The sequence below is a fragment of the Aulonocara stuartgranti genome (assembly GCF_965226115.1).
Source record: "Aulonocara stuartgranti genome assembly, chromosome: 3".
NCBI lineage: Eukaryota > Metazoa > Chordata > Actinopteri > Cichliformes > Cichlidae > Aulonocara > Aulonocara stuartgranti.
Genome location: NC_138941.1, coordinates 43,449,131 through 43,473,645, shown reverse-complemented (window position 1 = coordinate 43,473,645; position 24,515 = coordinate 43,449,131). Strand labels below are relative to the sequence as shown.

The window sequence follows — 24,515 nt, the reverse complement described above, 5'->3', positions numbered from 1 at the left end:
ACTACACACAATATTCGAAGCACATAGCGCACACTGTGGGAATTTACAACTGTGCGTAAATCCCACCTAATATTGGTATGATCCGAGCTCAGACACAAAGTGACTGAGCGAGGGGGCGGGGGGAGCTGCTGCCTGCGAGTGTGCTGTTGGAGAAGCGCAGCCAGGCAGACAGAGGAGAACTGAAGTTTGACCAGGTACCAAAGCAAATCATTCATACTGTGCAAATAATGTAAATATGACGGTGCATCACGATAGATTGATGTCAAACGGATCACTTGACCCATATTACGTTACTTGCTCTTCAAGCGAATCAACAAATGGCGAAATGAAAAGCCGAACAACAACAATGCTGTTTCTTTAGAGAGTCTTAGCTTACATGTGTGTTTATTTCATATTTTCAGTTGTTTCCCTCCACGGCTAAATAAATCGGTTTCAGTAATGCACTGATATACAAGAATGGACATAAGGGGCTTCTTTCAAAGAAAAAACTCTGGTAGATGTTATTTTGTATATTATGCTTTGTGTGTTGTTCAGTATATTTCTATGCAAAACAAGAAGAATTTCAACACACAGCAGTATATTCACAGTTGAAACCAGATATTTACATACACTTTATGGAAAACACAAGAACATTTTTTTTACTGTAGAACATCAATTTAGAGTAAACTTGTTTTGTTTTGGATGAATAAATATTGAAATATCTTTTGAATTAGTTAAATGCCAGAATAAAGAGACAGAGCTTCTATTTTTATCACTTTCATCAAATTTAGGAGTACATATACACTAAGTTTATTGTTCATTAATAAGAAAACTCCAGACGATTCCATTCTGAGCTGAAGAAGCTTCTGATAGGTTCGTAGAGTCCATGTGAGTAAACTGGTGGCACACCTGTGGATGCATATAAGGCAAAACACAGAGCCTGTTTCTTCAACATGGGAAAATCAAGAGATGTAAACCAAAACACCAGGAAAAGAATTGTGGAGCTCCATAAGTGTGGCTCAAGTTTGAATACAATTTGGTGCCATTTACAATTAAGAAATACAGATAGTTTCTCTCTTTACTCTTAAAGTTAACAAATATGTTTTTATATTTATCAATCTAAAAAAAATAAACATTTAGTCTGATTTGATGTTACAATTTAAAAAGTGTTTTTATCTGAAGAGTTGGTAAATATCTGGTTACAACTGTATATTTGATGATGTTGGTGTTTGGTTTGATTGTCAGCACAGAGAGGGAGAGAGAGGAGCAGAGAGGGAGAGAGAGGAACAGAGAGGGAGAGAGAGGAGAATGAGGACAGAACAGAGATGAACAAGAGCAGGTGAGACACATGTTAGTCAAATGGTTGTTTACCAAAAGTATCACCGTATCATAGGTCCTCATGTATCTCGTACCTAGTGTTTCTTTTTAGGTTTGTTATTTTTCAAATTCTATATTTATTAAGTTATGCAGGCTTGTTTGCACAACAAGGCTAAATAATTATATAAACTTTTCTCAATCTAAATAGTGTTCTTTGGTAGAATTAAAAAATAAGTGTAGTGCAGGTCTATGAAGATTTTTAGTGCTACTATCATCTAGTTCTGGTTCTGTTTTGGTTAAATCCTAAGTAGTCCTGATTTTGAACTGTTGTAGTCCTGTTTTAATTCTGGATCAGTTCTGGGTCTGGTTGAATTGGGGTTTAGTCCCTGTGTCTTGATACAGGCCCGACTCTGTTCTGCCTTGCTGCTTAATTAAAAAACTAGTTTAAGGTGTCCTGCACATGTGATATATATTTTTCCCTATATGAAGTCATTCTTTTTTTAACAAAACTCAAAACAGAGCCTATTAATCTTTCAGTCATTTCTAACCACCCCCCCCCCCCCCCCCCCCCAATCCCACATGCATCATACTACCCTTTAGGGCTAAGCCCCGGGTGTATCAAATGTCTGCCTCCGCCTCTGGTTGAAGCTGTCAGGTAAACAGGTTAAAGCAGTGATACACTGTAATTGTCACCAGTGAGAAACATTTTCCTTCATCGCTGCCATTCAAACAGTAAAGGTGTGTATTGTACTCACAGAATAACCCCAGCAAACAGAGCAAAGAGTGCCCCATCCTCACGTCCAGCCCTGCGCGCTGATCTGCATCTAATCTCAACGTGTTCGACTTTGCATTGATAATAAATGCAGAACAAAGAGAAGCTGCACTTAATGTAGATAAGACCAGAGTTTATATTCAGTGCCTCCTTCTATCACCTCTCTGTGCTTCCTTCCTTTTACACAAACCTCAAACAGCTCCTGTAGCTTTGACTGCAGCAGTTGTGTGACGTGTTCACGTTCAAACTTTTTCTTGTTTTGTGATACACAAGTGTCTTTCAATCCTCTGAAACAAAGTTTTAATTTTGTCGTTTTTTTCTTAGCTAGCTTCTGTATAAATTCATTTTATATATTTTCCTTTTCGTATCCAAGAAATTCTTTTTTCTTTTTTTTTCCAATGAAAAAACAAGTACTGAAGTACCTGACTTGTACTTACAGAAAAACATACAGAAATGTAAGCTTGTTGTTAAAACTTCTTAATTTTTTGTTTTCAGTTATTAGTTTTGAATAATTTAACTTTGGTTTGATTTACAGATCTATTACATTGTTTAATGAAGAACGATAATATTGATTTTACTGAAAGGCTCAGCTTCTCCATCACAGACCAAACTCCTCCTGGATGGAGCAGCTTAATGTAACTGCAGAGTCCAGCAGACAGATAAATATGAGTGAAGTATTAATGTTTGTTTACAAACCCATCATATGTTACAAGTTAAGATTTTGTGGGTAGAAATAGAAATTATTTTATTTAATTCACAGATAGATGAACTTTTACAGCACGTCCATACAGAGACTTAAAGGCAGCTGCTTTTCAGCGTGAGAAACAAGCTGTTCACATTTTCTCATGATGCCCACAAAGATTTCTTTTTCCTTTACTGTCTTATCACCACAATGATGCTATTTTTGTCTGTTTTCACACACTGCCATGCATACTTTAATGTAGCAGTGGAAATTATTGCTATTATTTCAGTACAGGCAGGTCATATAAACATGTGTCATGCACACAAAGGTAAAAGTGAAATTTCCACTGTGCTCTTTGTCTGAATTCCTTGTTAACTTTCTGCTGTGAGCTGATAACATAAAACAAGACATCTGCTAAGCTGAAGACTTTAGGCTGAAACCACAGGCTGCATTTCCTCCTTTCATGGTGAAACAAACCACAAGGTCTGCCAGTAGATAAATATAAGCATGTAGCAGAATAGACAAGGACCAAAAACTGTCTTTCACACACAGATGCATTGTAGCTGCTCGGAAGGACTAAAATGTTCTTCTGTATTGTCACTTTTGCAGTTTGATGTTTTATTATTGTTTGATGTTGCTGCTTGAATAAAAAAATGACTTCATGTGTGCATTTATTGGAGTTTTATTTCAATGTTTTAAAAGTTTTACATAAATTAAAAACATAAAACATTCCCAATGTGGAAAACCTTTCAAAAGATGAATTCAGAGACACAAACATGGATCAAAAACAACTTGCATTGGTGCTCAACAGCTCAAAATGTTTTCACGTCTTTAACTGAGGTTAAGCAGCACAATAAATAACACACTAAGGGAAAACACATTTCAGCAGTTATATATTTAATTAGCAAAAATTAGAGAACACTGGAAAACAATAAGAATAATATACTGTACACAACTGTACAGAATAGAATAGAATAGAATAAAATAAAATATACAATAGGATAAAAATAGAATACAAATGCTATATACAACTGAGTAAAAATATAACTTTGTCAGAAAACAGTATTGCACTTAGTCTTATTGCACATGTGTGTGTTTGATCAGCTGCAAAAGTCTTTGTTGTGGAGTCTGACAGCAGTGGGGAGGAAAGACCTGCGAAATCTCTCCGTCCCACTCAGTGGGTGCTGCAGCCTGCCACTGAAGGAGCTGCTCAGTGCTGTCAGAGTCTCCTGCATGGGGTGTTGGGTAGCAATGAATTGAAAATAGAATAACTAGGCTTTCTGATGTGGAGAATAGAATAGACAATGCAGAGCATATTCAGGTAATGCCACCAGGCGGCACCCTGGTAACTGTTATTGATGCATTTACATACACATGTATAATAACTTGCATCTTGACAGTTACAGGATAGAAATACAGATACTCAGAGTTGCACTGATGACCTCTTTGTTTTCTCTTTCAGACAAAAAGAAAATAGAAGAAATAAAAACAGTCACCAGTGTAGTTATAGTTGTTCACCTACTTTCTAGGACAAGGTCATGATTGCTAGTGAAGAGAGAAAACCATCTACAGCACATACTGAGGTGTTAGAGCATATGACCAGCAGTGTTTATCACCATCATGCTGACTTCAGGGGAAAACACTGAGCTAGCTCAACCCAGCTGGTTTAGTTTACCTGACTGAGCAGGAGCCTGACCTGTACCTCCACCTTACTGTGACTAAATGTTTGTGTTTGTGTCATATTTTTAAATTCTTGTGCGATCAGTTAATGATCAAAAGGGAGCGTAATGGAAAGGTTTAATCCTTCTACATCTTTCAGTCATGCTGACCACGATTGATGCAGAGCTTTAGTTCTCTGTGATGTTCTGTCTCCATCTTTCATATGAGATTCATCACATGTACAAGTTATCTTTTCCTTTAACTGCATCCTGTGACAGCAGCACACAGAGAGCTTCTCTCTGTAAATGTTCTACTTCAGTCCTCTGTGTCAGATACATGCAGACTGCTGTCATGCTCTGAACTCTTAGTGACCGCTTTGCAGATAATGCATCTGTTTATTTCAGGTTTCCATGACAACACCATTACAAACTGTTTAAGTGGTTGTTTTGTTACTTTGTGAATAATCTCATACAGGAAACAAAAATCTAAGATAAAATGTTCAAATGTGAAAAGATTTTATTTCTCCTTCAAACTACAAAAGCACAGAATGATCAGAAACAAAAATATACATATATGCACGTTTAAGAAATAATTCTTATTTATATAATGTACGAGATCTTTGGACAAACACAGTTAAAGTATTTGTTGGTGCCCATATCAGTATTTACTTGTGAAACACTGCAAACACTGACTTTAAGTTGTGCTGTCAGATACTAAAGATCACATATTTCACACTTTGTTCTCACTGCTGTTGGAACATGTTAGATACATTCAAGGTTTATTACAAAATCTTTATACAAATAACTGAATATAAAGAGCACGAATACACCTGCATTTGTTTTATGCTATAAGAGAGCAATATGTCTGATATTATGATGTAATATTGTAACTGTACATAAAGCTGAGCATGTCTGATATTTGGGCAGCAGAGGAGCAAGAGTGGCTTCATAAAAAGCTTCTTCTTGGCTTTGCTGCTACAGCTCTCCTCACTGACCTGTAAGACAAGGACAAAAAGACAAAGTGATTTCCAACATGTAAAGATATTATGAGCTGAAGACATTTAATAATGTGAAGAATAAATCAGCCTGCATGGCAGCAGAATTACTGAGAGAGCTTCCTGATGTGACTTCAGAATAAACTGCTGCATCAGCTGCAGGACTTGATGTTCCTGTGAATGAAGAGAAGATCATTGAAAACAATAATATCATTAACCAGGAGGAAACTGGATGTCTCCACTGATGCAAAGATAGAACTAGATTTTATTAACCAAGTAATTAGTACGCATGAAAACCTAAATACAAATATTAATATAAACAGATTTACATTTTAGGAGCAGATAAACATGTTGAACAACATTCAGTGGAGATGATGGCAGACTTTGCTCACCTTTGTTTTTCTTGGCTTTTTCTTTTTTGGGCTGTTTGACCTCAGCATACATCAGACTGTCCTCTAAAAGAGACGTCAGAGCTCAGCACACATTTGTTCAGCACAGATATGATACAAAGATGTTGGATACATATGAACTTTAAACTTTTTACAACTAAAGTGAAAGAAATCTAAGTAAAAATCATTTGTTGCCTGTGACACTTCAGCTTTGCATGTGTGTGTTTTGTGATTGAGGTCTGGGTCAGAATCTGTGGATGCTGTGATTCAGTAAAGCTGAAACACTGATTAGTAAGTGAATAACTAAACTCCATGTTGACCTATAATTACCTGCAATATAATGATGTGATGACACATTCAAGTACAAACACTGAATGAGACTGTTGTGACTGTACCTGCAGCTCCCGTCTTCACCTCAGAGTAAACAGCACTCTGCTCTGGTTTATGATGCTTCCCTGTTAAGATGATCGAATCCACAAAAGAAAAACATTTAATACATTTTTGGTAAATGGCCTGTATCTGTATAGCACTTTACTAGTCCCTAAGGACCCCGAAGCGCTTTACACATTCAGTCTTCCACCCATTCACACACACATTCACACACTGGTGATGGCAGCTACGTTGTAGCCACAGCCACCCTGGGGCGCACTGACAGAGGCGAGGCTGCCGAACACTGGCACCACCGGGCCCTCTGACCACCACCAGTAGGCAACGGGTGAAGTGTCTTGCGCAAGGACACAACGACTGAGACTGTCCAAGCCGGGGCTCGAACTGGCAACCTTCCAATTACAAGGCAAACTCCCAACTCTTGAGCCACATTTTTAAATATTTCAAAAACTTTCCAGGCTTTTTTTCTACATTGTATGTTTTGTGTACTCACACTTATTTCCAAAGTTTTCCAGTTCAATATTAGAGTAAATGACATCTGGAGGTTTATCTGCACCTGAAATGTTCATATTTTAGTTACACAATTGTAAACCAATGACATGGTGCCAGTTTCCTTAAATTAAAAGGCTGTTTCATCTCTAGCTGCTCTGTGCTTTTCACATGATGTACTGCACCAGTGTTTCAGTGGCTCACACATGAAAACCAACATGACAGATCTTTCAAAGATAAATGAAAAAACAGAAAAACCTTTTACAGAGTTTCATTAGTTGTGTTTAAATCAACAACAGGACTGTCAGATATTTTCAGAGCATGAACCCATCATGGTGTTACTTTTTGTGTTGTTCTGATATGAAACAACAACATTTGTGGATTCTTTCAGTCGAGTTAAAGATACAATCAGGTTGTAAAATCCTGTTTGTTTCTGATCTTTTGTGCATGTAGTCAGTTGGTTATTTGGATGTTTGTCCAACTGAATTTTAATAAAAAACTGAGGACAAACTGAATCTAAGACATGTAAAAGTTAATGGAGATCTGGAAAGACCACATGTGGGGGAGACAAGCGTCCTAGGGTCAGCTGCAGGGACAGTAGGGAGACAGGCAACAGTGTCTAGCAGGTGTCTTCCTGCCTGTGCTTCCTTTAAGGTCCTTGAATGGTTGACCCGGGTTTTGGTGTTTTGGTTTCTCTGGTTTAATATTTTTTTTATTGTTGACATTAGGGCTTTCTCTTATAATGTTATGTTTACATTGTAGTTATCTTTTTATTTTTTAGTTAATGAGAGGTTGTTTATCTCCTTGTGTATTCTCACTCTGTTCTTTATCTCTTTCCATGATTTGTCTACGGTCTCATGTGTCTTAGTCCAGGTCTCAGTGTCAGTCATTTCCTGTTTTATTCTCCCCTGTATCTTGTGTCATTCTGTTACCTCTTTTCCATTAGTAACTAAAACACAGTTTTCAGGGTTTTCCATCAGATCCAGTAGTACTATTTTAGTATTTACTCAGCCGGAGTTCCAAGTGATCCGAGGTGATCCCAAAATGTGACGTCAATAGAGTACATGCCACCGATTGACTGGTCAGTGGCATCACTCGATGAGTTATGAGAGCGTCTTGTTGATAAAAAACAGAAAAGGACATTTTTGAAACCGGGCAACCCGGAAATGGCTACACAAGCAACACCGTGGCCCCCGAGTCTATAGAAAGCCACAGACCGAGCAGCAGGTATACAGTGTTGGGAAGGTTAATTTTAAAATGTATTCCATTACAGATTACAGATTACATGCCCCAAAATGTATTCTGTAACGTATTCCGTTACGTTACTCGATGACAGTAACGTATTCTGAATACTTTGGATTACTTAATATATTATCATGCTGTTTACAACTACCTGGCTCCCAGTTGCTTTTAGGATTGATTTTAAAATTTTACTGCTGGTTTTTAAGGTTCTTAACGGTACTGCACCTCCTTACCTGGCAGAGCTTCTTAGCATTTACCGCCCCAGGAGATCTTTGAGGTCAGCAGACCTGATGCTTTTAGATGTTCCCAGGTACATGTAAGGACAAGAAAGACATTGTGGACAAAACAAGACACCCCCCATAATCTTTAGTGACAATATTGTAGTTAGTTAAATGGTCTGATTGTTCACATCTGTATTTTCTTTGATTGTGGTAAAATAATGTGTGCCCCAGTCTCCAAAAATGACATAGTGCAGGAAGCGTAGTTATTCCTCCGTTACACCACAAGAGGGAGTATCCCCTAAAATGAGCAGCTCTAGCGGGAGTAAGAAGCCAGCCACTACCCATAAGGCAGTGCGCCTATAAGCGTTATGTGAGACTGCAAAAGTGTGTAACGCTGTGCTATGTCCATGTATATATTTGCAGGTAAGCAGATACAAGATGGTAAATAACTTAAAATGTGTCTACAGATGAGTCCACGGGGTTGCAGAGAATGTGGGAAAGTTGGCCGTTAATCCCCACTATGTGTCATTAGTGTATAAGTTATTGGTAGCGATGTGAATTAGCTGTGATGCTAACGATTAGCAGCTAGATCTGATTCATTAGTTTGTGTGGAAACCTCGTGGCACTTTTGTGGATTTATACCTGTACCGGGCTGTAATCACAGCAGATGTAGACTGGTGGATCACACTACCTTGTGTTTATGTTTATTTCATTGTTCCACTGTAAGAAATATTAGTGATTTGAGTTTAAACACTACCCATAAGGCAGTGCGCCTATAAGCGTTATGTGAGACTGCAAAAGTGTGTAACGCTGTGCTATGTCCATGTATATATTTGCAGATGCAGTAAAGGCGAACTCACAAAGCCACACTGGTTTCAATTCATTTTAATTCAAGTGTGCAACAAAATTTGGTGGCAGCGGTGGGATCAGCGGTGCTACTAGAAGCAGTGTGAGATTACAGAATCGTCACCCACAGTATGGAGTTGGAGCAACTGCAAGACCAGCTAAGTGAGAGCTTGCTACAGTTAAGGTCAGATCAACTACAAGAAGTGTGTTTACAAGCTAAATCTCAATCGGAAAACAGACAAAGAAAGACACACGCTGATCAGAACAATAAGTGAAGCAGTTGAAACAATTATTGTAGTGGAGGAAGAGGAAGTAGCACACACATTCCTGGACAGATTAATTAAAACTGTTAAAGAATTAAAGGAAAGAGATGACCCTACACAGGAACGTGAAGAGAGTGTCAGTAGGGATGCGGTTGCATTGGCCAGTCTACAAGAACAATATGCAGCATTGCAACTAAGTTTCGAACCTCAACAAAAAGGTTAGAGGAAGAAATGGCAAGATTGACAGACAGAATGGCCTCCCAAGAAACTAGTCAGGGTCTGGCTGCACAGTTACCTACTTGTCCATCACCGTTACCTGCTTCACCAGCAACACAGCCCCCTGAAGTGACTATACGCAGGGAATTTAGAATCAGTGGCCAAATTGGGGAACGGGGTCAGAAAGACAAACTGTCATACTCCAACCTGATTCATCAAATCGAAATGGGACTTAAAAAGGAATCACAGCGAAGCTGAAATTATTGAAGCTGTTGTTAGGCCATAAGCCCAGGCCTAAGTCTCCGTGATATGTTGGAGATTAAAACAGACCTCACCCTCATGCAGCTTCGTACCATACTGAGGGGACACTACAAGGAGGATAGCTCTACTGACCTCTATCATCGGCTGATAAATATCACTCAAGGAAGTAATGAGTCCCCACAGAACTTTCTATTTAGGGCAATCGAGCTGAAAGAAAGACTCCTAGCATCATCAAGGGAGCCAGGGACAGATGAACAATACAGTGTCGAACTGATTCAGAAAAAGTTTCTGCGAGCCGTTGGCACAGGTCTGATTAGCGACAATGTGAAATACCAGATCAAACCCTACCTGGATGATCCAGCAGTCACTGACGATGTGCTGATTGCAAAGACAAATGAAGCGGCCAAGCCTTGAGTGGGGAGAGGCAACAAAAATTCAGAAAGACCACCCGAGAAATGAAAGTAAGAGAGATAAAAGCAGAGGCACAGTCAGTGCAAGAGGCAGCAGTTGGTGCAGTGGGTGGGCAAGACCAGCAATTCTCCACCTCGACAAAAGGTAAAGCTGCTAAAGCACCAGCAACAGTGACACGCAAGGAAACTGAGCTGTTTGATATCATCAATCAACTAAAAGGGGAAATAGCTGAAATAAAAGGAGTGATTCGTGAGTCGCACCGACCTTCTCCCTTACACCGCCCAAGCCTCTCAAACGTGGCTGCAGGGATTGTCAGGACAGCAATAGAGGAGAAAACTGCGACCACTGCTTCAAATGTGGACAAAGTGGGCATTTGTCTAGGGGATGCCGCACCCGGAGAAAACTTCCAGACAGGGCAGAGCAGATTGGTATGTCAGCTAGCACAGTGAACCCACGCCCGTCACCCTCTTTTCAGCTACTAAACCAAGGTGAGCAACAACAAGATGTTCACAAACTCTTGACGGACAGTATAAAACATTTGGAGACAAAAGCAGCAGCCGCCACACCAGATAAGAGGAATGAAGCGGTCTCCGTCAGCCTCCTCTCCCCAAAACGAAGAGCCCAGCTCCTCAATCTTATAGGGAGGAAGCACCTGATCACCTGCCTGCTTGAGGGAGTAAAAACCGCAGCGTTGTGGGACACGGGATCACAGGTTTGTCTCATAAATGAAAAATGGAGACAACAGAACATCCCACACCTCAAAGTTAGGAGTTTAACTGAAATCATTGGGCCTGGTATATTAGATGGGAGGGCAGTAAACCAGACACCAATCCCATTTTCCGGGTGGGTTGAAATCAAATTCAGGTTGCCCACAGAAGAGGCTGCACAGTTAGAACTTCTCGTGCCAGTATTAGTAGCTCAGGAAGACGGGGTGGCGGAGGAGCCAATAATTGGCTTCAACGTGATTGAATACATGCTAGAGAGGGGAATAGAGCCACCTCATGCTGTAACAGAAGCTGTTAGCACAAGCATTCTCCATTGACTGTAAGAAAGCTGAGGTCTTTATAAAGGTGATGAAGAGTGGAGACGACGGGCTAGGTGAGGGCAGAGTGAAAACTGGGAGAGAATTAATGAGTATCCCACCTGGTCAGACAAGAGTGGTCAAGTGTAGTGTGAGAGCAGGCCCACTCCCAGCAGGTCAGGATGTACTGTTGAGCCCAGCCCCTACCCTCAGACGTCAGAGGGATTGGAGGTGCAAGAGGGCGTTGTCCATTTACAGCAAGGCAGCTGGTCCCGTATGAGCCTCCCAGTCACTAATACCAAAGCTTATGAGATCATACTGCCTCCGAGAACTGTTTTGGGACAAACTCAGAGGGTTCGAACTATTTACCCAGCAAACACAGTGACAGTGGAAATAGAACAAATGGGAACAACAAGATCTACTGTAGAAGCAACAGCTACACCTCCAGCTAGCCAAATTGGGGAACAGGAAAACAGAACAAGAAGCAACAGTGAAGGTGTTTGAGACCTCCCAGTTCCCTCGACCATCTCTCTCCGGCACAGCAGCTGAAGATCAGGCAGCTATTAAGGGAGGAGAGTAATGCCTTTGCTCGTGATGAACACGATGTTGGCAATATCCCCTCACTGCAGCTTAAGATCCGCCTCAGCGACCCCACACCTGTTCGCCGAACACATATACATCAGTGCCTAGCCACTTCATAAAGAAGTAAAGAATATTTGGAAGACTTGCTGAATAGAGGGTGGATAAAGAAATCAATATCCCCTACTCCAGCCCCATCGTATGTGTGCGAAAAAAGGATGGCGGCCTCCGCTTGTGCTGCGACTATAGGGAGCTAAATACGAAGTCAATCCCGGACCGCCATCCCATACCACGCATACAGGATATGCTCAACACATTGAAAGGAAGCTCCTGGTTCTCGGTCTTAGACCAAGGGAAGGCTTATCACCAGGGCTTCCTGGAAGAGTCAAGTCGCCCTCTCACAGCATTCATCACACCCTGGGGATTGTATGAATGGGTAAGAATTCCTTTTGGGCTGTCGTCTGCACCGGCAGAGTTTCAGAGGTCGATGGAAGAATGCCTTGCAGGGCTGCGGGACGACACATGTCTGCCTTACTTGGATGACAACCTTGTTCATTCAAAAGCATTTGAGGACCACTTAAATGATCTAAAGCAGGTCCTGCAGCGTTATCAGAGCCATGGAGTGAAATTAACACCCAGGAAATGTGAACTGTTCAAAAATCAGGTGAGATTCCTGGGGAGGTTGGTAACTCAAGATGGTCACACCATGGACCCCGCTGACATTGCGCCTGTCCAAGCCTTAAAACAAAGGAACCCCACCACCATTGGGGAAGTGAGGAAGCTGTTGGGATTCATCTCATACTATCGCAACTATATTCCTAACTTTTCGCGCATTGCAAAGCCACTCTATGACCTGCTCTCCTCAGAAAAGCCAGGGGAAGGGAGAGTCAGGGCGTCAAAAGACAACAAAAAGACAAAGAATCAAGGGGGTCAGCTACCATCCTCTCACCCAGTGGTATGGTCAGCTGAGCATCATCAGGTGGTCTGTCAGCTCGTCAACTTCCTCATTCAGCCCCCCGTTTTAGGTTATCCTGACTTTGAGCAACCATTTCATCTACACTGTGATGCATCACAGGAGGGACTTGGAGCTGTGCTTTACCAAAGACAAAATGGGAAGCTAGTGGTTATAGCATATGGGTCTAGGACCCTTACTGCCCCAGAGAAGAACTACCACCTCCATTCAGGGAAGCTGGAATTTCTTGCCATGAAGTGGGCCATATGTGAGAGGTTTAGAGATTATCTCTACTATTCACCACCCTTCATTGTCTACACTGACAATAACCCCCTCACATATGTGCTGACAACGGCAAAACTGAATGCAACCACACACAGATGGGTGGCCGAACTCGCTGACTTCCAGTTCTCCATCAAGTATCGACCTGGTAGAGCTAACAGGGATGCAGATGGTCTCTCACGAATGCCCTTGGATATGGAACACTACATACAAACGTGTACAGAAGCAGTGACACCTGAGGTCCTAAACAGCGTGACTCAGGCTCTGGCTGTTCAGCTGCAGGGAAGTGAACCCTGGCTCTGCCCGTTGGAACATCTCAACTGTGGTAGAAGAGCAAAGTGAGGAGGTAGGGATGTCAGGTCTGGAAATCCCTAAGGCAAACTTAAGAGATGCACAAAAGAGGATTCTGTGATCGGGGAAGTCCTGAAGTATGTCATCTCTAATCGGTGGCCAAAAGGCAGAAAACAGGCAGGCAACAAGGAGATCGCTGCTCTGGCAAGGGAAAAACAGAAACTGCACCTTGATAATGATGGTTTACTGTACAGGAAAACACTCAGCCGAACACAGCTACTTCTGCCTAAGAAGTTCCATTCGCTCATTTATAAAGAACTACATGAAGACATGGGTCACTTGGGGGTGGAGAGAGTTTTGGCCCTCATTCGGGATCGCTTTTACTGGCCTCACATGCAGAAGGACGTGGAGCACTACATAACACAGGTGTGTAGTTGTCTAAAAAACAAGCGTCCCCACAAGCCCACCAGAGCCCCACTGATCAATATCACTACAACGTACCCGTTTGAGCTGACTCCATTGATTTCTACATTTGGAGAAATGTAAGGGAGGGTATGAGTATATCCTCGTGGCCATGGACCACTTTACACGATTTGCTCAGGCTTATCCCTGCAGAGATAAAAGTGCCAAAACAGCGGCAGAGAATATTTGGAGACTTTGTGTTGAAGTTTGGTTTTCCCACACGGCTCCATCATGACCAGGGAAGAGAGTTCGAAAACAAACTCTTTGCCAAGCTGGAGGGATACAGTGGAGTCAAGGGGTCCAGAACCACACCATACCACCCCCAGGGAAATGGTCAGGTAGAAAGGTTCAATAGGACACTGCTGGCCATGCTTCGAACCTCCCAGAGGGGGCAGAAGCAGACTGGAAGGCATCCCTGGCAAAGGTGGTCCATGCGTACAACTGTACGCGCAGCGAGGCTACTGGATATGCACCTTATTTCCTCTTGTTGGGAGAGACCCAGACTCCCCATTGATATGATTTTTGGTCTCACAGCTAATGACCAAAGCCCTTCTCATCAAGACTATGCTGAGAAGTGGAAGATTCGCATGCAGGACGCTTACAAACTGGCCTCAGCGACAGCCTGTAAGGAGAGTCGACGGGGAAAAGTGCTCTATGACAGAAAAACACATGGTGCAGAGCTGTACCCAGGGTGCAGAGTACTGGTCCGGAATTTTGGTGAGAAGGGAGGACCAGGGAAACTGAGATCCTTCTGGGAGGACCAGGTGTTTCAGGTGACACAAAGGAAACATAAGGAGAGCCCAGTATATGAGATTAAGCCAGAAAATGGCAAGGGACGTGTCAGAGTCGTCCACAGGAACCTCCTGCTGCCGTGTGACTTCTTACCAGCCGGAAAAGTCAACTCACATGCAGAACTGGGAAAGCAAAAACAGAAAAACAACAAGGACAGACATGAGCGGCATGAGCAAGAGCACAGTTCGGAGGATGAAGATGACTGGAGGGCAATCAGAGGACTGGCAACAGAACAAGGGGAACGTGGTAGACAGTCCTGGTGGACAGAAGCATCAGAGTTCAATGCAGAAAGTGGAGCAGGCAGTAGGGAGGATCTCTGTGATGACAATGACAGGGAACACCAGGAGGATTGCGAAGAAAAGAATCTGGGCGTGAATGATATAGAACACCAACGCGACCAGCATGACGAGGATACAGAGGCACAAGAGGACATTAAAGACACAGAGCAGACGCACCAGCTCGAGATGGAGTGCAGTGACCAAGAGGACACTGACCAGTCACCTGCCAGTGTGAAAAAGTATCCTTTCAGAATGAGAAAACAAAAGCTAATGTTTACTTACCACAAGTTAGGACAGCCAACGTTAGCACTTGAATAAATACCTCAGACACAGTCATATGTTACATATTGCAGTAAAGCAGTTATAACAGTTACATTTTTGGGTTTTTATTAATGCTTATTAGAAGGATAGAAATATTAATTCTGTTTTGTTAGCTATAAAGAAGACAGTGGAATGACCTGTAATGAGAATGGCACCCATGTCATGTAGCGAGGTTATGTCCAGGTGAGAGCACCTTACTCAGTAAAGATGCAGATACCCGTGATATGGATGGAAAAGCAGTGGACTGTTATCGTGCACAATAACACCTGCTGCGACATATGACATGAAGGGGAGATACATGTCATGTGTTTCACTGTGGCTAGCAGTGATGCTGAACTCTGACTCCTAAAGGGATGTAGCCTCCTACGAGCAATGTATAGTTGCCACATAAGGACTGATATTGGTAGAATGTCGGGACGCCATTAACTTTTTGAGGGAGAGTGTAAGGACAAGAAAGACATTGTGGACAAAACAAGACACCCCCCATAATCTTTAGTGACAATATTGTAGTTAGTTAAATGGTCTGATTGTTCACATCTGTATTTTCTTTGATTGTGGTAAAATAATGTGTGCCCCAGTCTCCAAAAATGACATAGTGCAGGAAGCGTAGTTATTCCTCCGTTACACCACAAGAGGGAGTATCCCCTAAAATGAGCAGCTCTAGCGGGAGTAAAGAAGCCAGCCACTACCCATAAGGCAGTGCGCCTATAAGCGTTATGTGAGACTGCAAAAGTGTGTAACGCTGTGCTATGTCCATGTATATATTTGCAGGTAAGCAGATACAAGATGGTAAATAACTTAAAATGTGTCTACAGATGAGTCCACGGGGTTGCAGAGAATGTGGGAAAGTTGGCCGTTAATCCCCACTATGTGTCATTAGTGTATAAGTTATTGGTAGCGATGTGAATTAGCTGTGATGCTAACGATTAGCAGCTAGATCTGATTCATTAGTTTGTGTGGAAACCTCGTGGCACTTTTGTGGATTTATACCTGTACCGGGCTGTAATCACAGCAGATGTAGACTGGTGGATCACACTACCTTGTGTTTATGTTTATTTCATTGTTCCACTGTAAGAAATATTAGTGATTTGAGTTTAAACACTACCCATAAGGCAGTGCGCCTATAAGCGTTATGTGAGACTGCAAAAGTGTGTAACGCTGTGCTATGTCCATGTATATATTTGCAGATGCAGTAAAGGCGAACTCACAAAGCCACACTGGTTTCAATTCATTTTAATTCAAGTGTGCAACATACAGATTAAAGACTAAGGGGAGAGAGAGGGCTTTTGCTTGTGGGCTGTACCCAGACTGTGGAACAGTTTACCTCCTCACATCAGATTCTCCACAAGCCTAGGAACTTTTAAAACTGCTCTTAAAACTCACCTCTTCTCATTGGCCTTTAGCAAGGTTTAACTTATTGTTTTAATTTATTGTTTTATCAGTGAGGTGTTTTATGTACTTGCGTTTTATTGTATTTTATATTTGTATTTTATTGTACAGTACTTTGGTCAGCCTTGGTTGTTTTTAAATGTGCTTTATAAATAAACTTGACTTGACTACGTGAATGTACTATTGCTGTGTGATTTATTACTATTACTGAAGGTCCGCGGCTCCGAACTGTAGTAAAGGGACCTCTGACTAATACGGCGGGGTCCGTGTCGGCTCGTAGCCGAAAAATCAGCTTTACTTTGTTGTCTGGGTTAACTTTTCTTGCAAGAGACAGAGAGAGGCGTTGAAAGGCTGCTTCAATGGAACTTATTGTTTCGGAGGAAAACACGAACACGGTGTACAGTCGAGTCTTAATAGTGTACCTGGGCTTGTCAGGCACTCTTCTTGGCTGCAGTGGTTATTATTATATTTACATGCTTCCAGCTCCCGTTTTTGCTCGATGACAACTCGTACCTTTCCTTTTTCTCCCTCCCTCGCTCACACATAACGGGTGTGGCCGTCCATTCTCCCTGCAGCACGGACTACACTGCCATGAGGCTACATTCTTTAGAGCTATACCTGTAGCATTCTGCCTATTAGCTTAGCACAACAACAACAACAGCAACAACAAAAAGGCGCTCTCTCACCCAAGAAACACGCAGAGAGAGAGAGCGTCACCCTGTAACCATGGCACCTGGAACAACAGAACGTAGCTGTCAAACAAAACCCAAACAGTCCTGACCCGCGACAATATGAAACAGGAAAGTACCGCAGTGTAATCCATTTATTTCAACAAAGTAACTGTATTCTGAATACCACCTTTTAAAACGGTAACTGTAACAGAATACAGTTACTCATATTTTGGTATTTTAAATACGTAACGGAGGTACATGTATTCGTTACTCCCCAACACTGCAGGTAAATCATCGCCGTGATGTTCACCTTTGTAAATCATTTATGACAAATACTAATTAAGTCATGGGGTGCTCCACCACGTCACTATGACGATGACCACACACATTAGGTGGTACTTGAGCGTGATGGAAAACCAGTCGATCTGAGTAATTATTAATGGAAAAGAGGCGTTAGTTATCACCAGCTGAGTTCACACCTGTTACTCATCATCTCATTATCATGTGTTTTATAAACTGCCTCAGTTTTCCTTTGTTTTGTCACATCTTTCCTCATAGTTTGTTTTTCTAAGAATTGTAGAAATGTGGTTTCCAACTTTTATTTAAATTTGGATTTGTACTGAGTTTAATTTCTACAACAAAGTTGTCATTTAGTTTAGTAACCCTGAAAGATTCCTAATGTAATATGAATAATAATAAAAATAGAAAAGAGGCTCTTACACTTGGACTGTCTGCAGCGATACAACAAGAGCAGGAGAATAATAATGAGAGAGACTCCACAAACCAGTCCAACAATCAACCACACAGGAGATGAAGAGCTGTCAGCTCCTGACATGGTTACTGTAACACAAACAGAAATTAATTATTAATAAATTATAATCTTATAAATAAATACATTCATAAAATGGAGCCAGGTGACTTTGAGAATTAAATCAGACAATCTAATGTTCCTTCTCAGTCATTAAACTCATTTACAAAAATGTATGTTTTGATCCTGCTCACCTTTAACTGACATCCAGCTCTGTGCTGACTCTCTTCCTGAGTACTGACACTTGTAGAAACCTTCATCAGACTTTGACACTGCAGAGATCTTCAGCTCCCCTCGGAGATCATTTTGAATAAGTTTGTCATTGTGATAGAAAAACACATTGGAAAGTATTTTTTGTGTTCTCAAACTGCAGCTCAGACTAACAGAAGCTCCCTCAGTCACAGGATGAACAGGACTCACCAGGATAGGACCATTACCATCATCTGTGACACAACCACACACAATTGTTTCAGTCACATCAGCTGCTGCACACTTTGAGAAAAAGCTGACAAACAATAATAAGAACAGATTGTACAAATGTCCATCATGAAGATCTGATCTTGGATATTTAAAAACTGCTGTATGTGTTTTATTTTTCCCACATGAAATGACTTCACATACAGCAAAGCTGGGACAAATGTTCATTTGATGTCTGAATCATTCAGATCCAAGAAGTAAATGTATAATAACATACTCTGTACAGTGATGTTGACTGCACTGCTGAACTCTCCTGATCCAGACTCACACCAGTACACTGCAGTATCTGACTTTGATGTGTTGATGTCACATGTGGATCCAGTCATTCTCCTACAGTCAGAGTACAGTCGGCCGTCCTCAGAGAACTTCCTCACTCTCCACTCAGTGAAGTTTCCCTCACAGGTCAGTGAGACAGAGTCAGAGGTGAAGTGTTGCACTCTGTCAGGACTCACTGTGAGAGACGCTGCTGAATGAACATCTGGGAACAACATGCAGTGAAGACACAAAGCTCACAGATGTTACAATTCAAAATATCAAAATGATTTTAATGAGGTCAATCTTATTGAACACTTCTTGAATAAAGGTTACAACACAAAATATCTTCATTGAAAGGACAGAGAGAATCAAACTGACCTGCAGACCAGACAAACTTTGGTTGACTGTGATCAGTGTGATACTCTGGGTCTCCTCTTCCAGCTCTGCACACATATCCTGCTGTGTGTGTCTGTCCATGAATGATGTAGGAGTCCTGTGCAGTCCCACTGCCATCAGGTAGCAGCTCATAACTGGAGGATTTCTCTGATAGATCAGCAACAGCTTTATACCAGTAGAAGCTCCATCCTGCAGACGGATGTTCAACCTCACAGTTCAGAGTTACTGAGGCTCCAGGACTCAGCCATGATGGAGACACAGTGAGGACAGGACGGGGTTCATCTGATCAACAAAGATTTTCTCTCAATGTTTCGTCTCTTAACTCTGAATTCAATGTCGCTAAAATGTTGACTCACAAATATTTATGATGAACTTTAAGAGTGAGACTATCTAAACATGTCAAATATCTCAACATGTACTAATAAAAACACATTTTTACAAACTGTTTCTATTTCCAGGTTAAATGAACTATGACTCTACTTACTGTCAGAAACTGTCAGTGTGACTGAATCACTCCACTCTGTTGTTTCATGCTGTGAACTTTTCATTCTGCCCTTACAGCGATAGTTTCCACTGTTGGATGATGAAGCAGATCTAATCCTGTATTCATTTTGATTTGGAGCTTTTATCATGCTGTTTGTTTCCCACTCATAATCCCACTCAGTGTCTCCTCCATGGATCTCACATCTGACAGTGATCGTCTCTCCTCTGTATATCTCAGACCAGTTTGGATACAGAGTCACAACAGGCCTGTTTGAGACTGTTACTGTTCAAGAAAGTACAATAAAAACACATGAATGTCAAAAATGTTAATGCCTTTTGTTCTTCATCTTCCTCCTTAATCAGGAATTTATCTGACTTCATGTTAAACTCACCAGTTTTCCCAATCCTGACTGACTGGCTGTCCTCTGTGTAGTAAACTGGGTTTCCTCTTCCTCCTCTGCACCTGTAGAGTCCTTCCTGTGAGACACTGATTTGTCCATTTGAGTGGAAAACTGCATCTTGTGTGGTCAGGGCTTCAGAGGATTTCTCATCTCTGTACCAGTAGTATTTCCATCCAGATGATGATGATGGGTTCACAGAGCAGGTCAGGGTCACACTGCCCCCTACTGGAACAGCTGTGTTATCAGCTCTCAGTTTGGCCTTTGGTTTATCTGCAGTTCAGTTTAGAAAAAGAACAAAAGTCAATGACTGAATCAAACCAGTTGAAATAACTTGGTGGAAATATGTCAATAATAAATATCACATAACTTTAATGGTGAAGCTACAACAAACTGTACAACTATCACACAAACACAACACTAATCTTTCATATTTAATTTGCTGCATTTCTAAGTTAAAAACACACATGAGGAACAATCAGTGGATTTAATGTTTCTTAGTGGATGTGGTGGAGCAGCTGAGACAGATTCAGCATTTGTTCTGCATTTCATCTTTCATGTATTAGAGCTGCACAGCAGAGAAGTTACTCTCATATGTTTTGTTCTCTTCACTGTGAATAAAAAGCTGCTGTTCAGGTTTTTGTTGTTGGAATAAAAACTAAACATTTTACTGACCAACATGAAAGACAGTTATAAAGCTGTAAGAAAGAAGAAGTGCTTTTTCCTTATTTAGATACTCTGGATGAAAGATCTTACATGATACAGTCAGTGTGATGATATCACTCCACTCTGAGAAGAAATAGTCCCTTCTGCCCCGGCAGCTGTATCCTCCACTGTCAGACTCAGTAGCTCTGATGATTCTGTATTCATTGGATGTTGGAGGTGTGTTTAACTTGGCTGCTCTCCATTCATACGTCCACTGAGCTCCTTCACCTCCCTGAATCTCACATCTGACAGTGACTGTCTCACCGCTGTATATCTGAGTCCAGGATGGCTGCAGGGTCACAGTGGGCTTACTGGGAACTGTTCCCAGAAAAATATCCAGTTAGAGACAAATAGAAACATAAAAATTCTGCTGTTTAAAACATGAGAGTAACGTGAGTGAAAAAAAATCAACCTCAAACAGGCTACAGGGTTAAACCACACCTCGGGCCAGTCTGACCACTGATAACTGTTTTTGATCACGGCCACATCCCACTTAGTAAAATAGCTACAATCAGCACAAAGACAGTCAAAACCAGGCCAGAGGCAGGATTGTTTCATCAGGATGCACTGAGATATTTTCAAACACCCTGACCTGTAGCCGGTTTTTGATAGCATACTGTGCTACATGAAGAACTGTATAGCACAGCTGCACAGTAGCACAGAGGAAATAGCTCCACAGGGTTATACAGGTCACCCAGAGGATAGTCGGCCATCCTTTGCCCTCACTTGAAGACCTGCACAGCTCCCGCAGTCTCAGGAACACGAAGAAAATCCTTCAGGATCCATCTCACCCAGGTCATGCACTGTGTGAACGTCTACCTTCAGGCAGACATTTCAGAGCCATAAAGACAAAAACTAACAAACTAAGGAACAGCTTTGATCCCTCAGCCATCACCATGCTGAACACTGAACAATCAGATCCAACACAACTCTCATACAGTGGGGCAAAAAAGTATTTAGTCAGCCACCGATTGTGCAAGTTCCCCCACTTAAAATGATGACAGAGGTCAGTAATTTGCACCAGAGGTACACTTCAACTGTGAGAGACAGAATGTGGAAAAAAAATCCATGAATCCACATGGTAGGATTTGTAAAGAATTTATTCGTAAATCAGGGTGGAAAATAAGTATTTGGTCAATAACAAAAATACAACTCAATACTTTGTAACATAACCTTTGTTGGCAATAACAGAGGTCAAACGTTTACTATAGGTCTTTACCAGGTTTGCACACACAGTAGCTGGTATTTTGGCCCATTCCTCCATGCAGATCTTCTCGAGAGCAGTGATGTTTTGGGGCTGTCGCCGAGCAACACGGACTTCCAACTCCCGCCACAGATTTTCTATGGGGTTGAGGTCTGGAGACTGGCTAGGCCACTCCAGGACTTTCAAATGCTTCTTACGGAGCCACTCCTTTGTTGCCCGGGCGGTGTGTTTTGGATCATTGTCATGTTGGAAGACCCAGCCTCGTTTCATCTTCAAAGTTCTCACTGATGGAAGGAGGTTTTGGCTCAAAATCTCACGATACATGGCCCCATTCATTCTGTCCTTAACACGGATCAGTCGTCCTGTCCCCTTGGCAGAAAAACAGCCCCATAGCATGATGTTTCCACCCCCATGCTTCACAGTAGGTATGGTGTTCTTGGGATGCAACTCAGTATTCTTCTTCCTCCAAACACGACGAGTTGAGTTTATACCAAAAAGTTCTACTTTGGTTTCATCTGACCACATGACATTCTCCCAATCCTCTGCTGTATCATCCATGTGCTCTCTGGCAAACTTCAGACGGGCCTGGACATGCACTGGCTTCAGCAGCGGAACACGTCTGGCACTGCGGGATTTGATTCCCTGCCGTTGTAGTGTGTTACTGATGGTGACCTTTGTTACTTTGGTCCCAGCTCTCTGCAGGTCATTCACCAGGTCCCCCCGTGTGGTTCTGGGATCTTTGCTCACCGTTCTCATGATCATTTTGACCCCACGGGATGAGATCTTGCGTGGAGCCCCAGATCGAGGGAGATTATCAGTGGTCTTGTATGTCTTCCATTTTCTGATGATTGCTCCCACAGTTGATTTTTTTCACACCAAGCTGCTTGCCTATTGTAGATTCACTCTTCCCAGTCTGGTGCAGGTCTACAATACTTTTCCTGGTGTCCTTCGAAAGCTCTTTGGTCTTGGCCATGGCGGAGTTTGGAGTCTGACTGTTTGAGGCTGTGGACAGGTGTCTTTTATACAGATGATGAGTTCAAACAGGTGCCATTCATACAGGTAACGAGTGGGGGACAGAAAAGCGTCTTACAGAAGACGTTACAGGTCTGTGAGAGCCAGAGATTTTCCTTGTTTGAGGTGACCAAATACTTATTTTCCACCCTGATTTACGAATAAATTCTTTACAAATCCTACCATGTGAATTCATGGATTTTTTTTTCACATTCTGTCTCTCACAGTTGAAGTGTACCTCTGGTGCAAATTACTGACCTCTGTCATCATTTTAAGTGGGGGAACTTGCACAATCGGTGGCTGACTAAATACTTTTTGCCCCACTGTATACAGTGTTTACATTGTTATAGCACAGTCTCATGTTTACACCTGCAGGTACGGCTGGTATTTACATCAACACTGTAACAAAGAAACAATTGTTTTGTTGTTTGTTATTAAAACAAAATCTGAAACTTTTCACTGCAAGATCTCATTTTTCTTTGGAATCTGAACTTTTGTAGCTAAAATACATTTTTTAAAGGTCTGAATTGTTTTGTTGATGTTTTTTGGAGAGCACATTCTCTGTGAGGGTGAGTCCTTAATCTCACAATTGTGGACTTAAATCAAAAACAAAGTTCAATAAATGTTTCTATTTTCCCACCTCTCCAAGTAATCTTAATGAGCAGAAAACTTATCTGAGGGTTAATAAACTCACAGCTATTAGATAAAGTTGTTAGCACACATTACATAATGACCTCTTAGTGTGGTAGAAATAAAACAATTAAACTCACGAGTTTCTGTAACAGTGACGTCACTGCTGTCCTCTGTGTAGTAAACTGGATCTCCTCTCCCTCCTCTGCAGTGGTACAGACCTCCTTGTGAGACACTAATAACTCTGTTTGCTTCATTTCCTCTCATGAGCTGAGCTTTAGAAGAGACTGAATCACGTCTGAACCAGTCAAACTTCCAGCCAGCCAGCAGAGCCCTCCACAGAGCAGCTCAGTGTCACACTGCCCCCTGCTGGTAGGATTGAACTTTGTGCTGTCAGTGTGGCTCTGGGTTTACTTGCTGCTGAAGAAACAAAATAAGTAAAACATTAAAACATAATCAAGGATAAACTTGCTACAGTACTGATCACACTTTAAACATTCACTGATTAATTTATCTACAAACACAAACAGTAATTAGTAATGGGATGGGAGTAGAGAACTGAGCAATACGCAAGTCCTGGGAATTGTTAGTCTGCCTGCTTATCGATCCAATTTATGAACTCTCGCTTTCAGAGGAAAATGGTGGCGCAGTCTCCAGCGTGGATGTGGAGACAATCACCCACACATGCAGGGCCTTGTGTCACCAGGGTGCAGGGGAGGCACCCCCCCACCCCTCCGGGTCCCCTTCTGGCTGTCTGTGCCTCAATTTTATCTCACAACTTAGACATTCATATTACTCACACTCTTATAACACATACATATAGGATCTTGGGGGTGGGCACGCTAGACGGACTCCAAATTACAATCGGTTGTACACCTCACCCCTGGCGTTGTTGCCCACCTCTCAATTTTAAATACACGTAGACATTGAGGGCTAGCAGGAGGGACTATGCGCTTACCTGCTGCTCTCTGGCAGGTAGCTC

At 41.9% G+C, this 24,515-nt stretch overlaps 1 protein-coding gene across 1 annotated transcript; it reads right to left on the bottom strand.

The window, feature by feature from the left end:
• Window positions 1–5,304: 5,304 nt before the first annotated feature.
• LOC309702795 (Fc receptor-like protein 5) lies at window positions 5,305–23,800 on the bottom strand (the record flags this gene model as incomplete). The annotated part of the gene is made up of 8 exons (XM_082527423.1): window positions 5,305–5,403; window positions 5,515–5,577; window positions 5,796–5,858; window positions 6,188–6,247; window positions 17,887–18,006; window positions 19,978–20,256; window positions 20,740–21,006; window positions 23,674–23,800. The coding sequence occupies 8 exons, from the start codon at window positions 23,798–23,800 to the stop codon at window positions 5,396–5,398; spliced, it is 987 nt and encodes a 328-aa protein (XP_082383549.1). The 3' UTR covers window positions 5,305–5,395.
• Window positions 23,801–24,515: the final 715 nt, after the last annotated feature.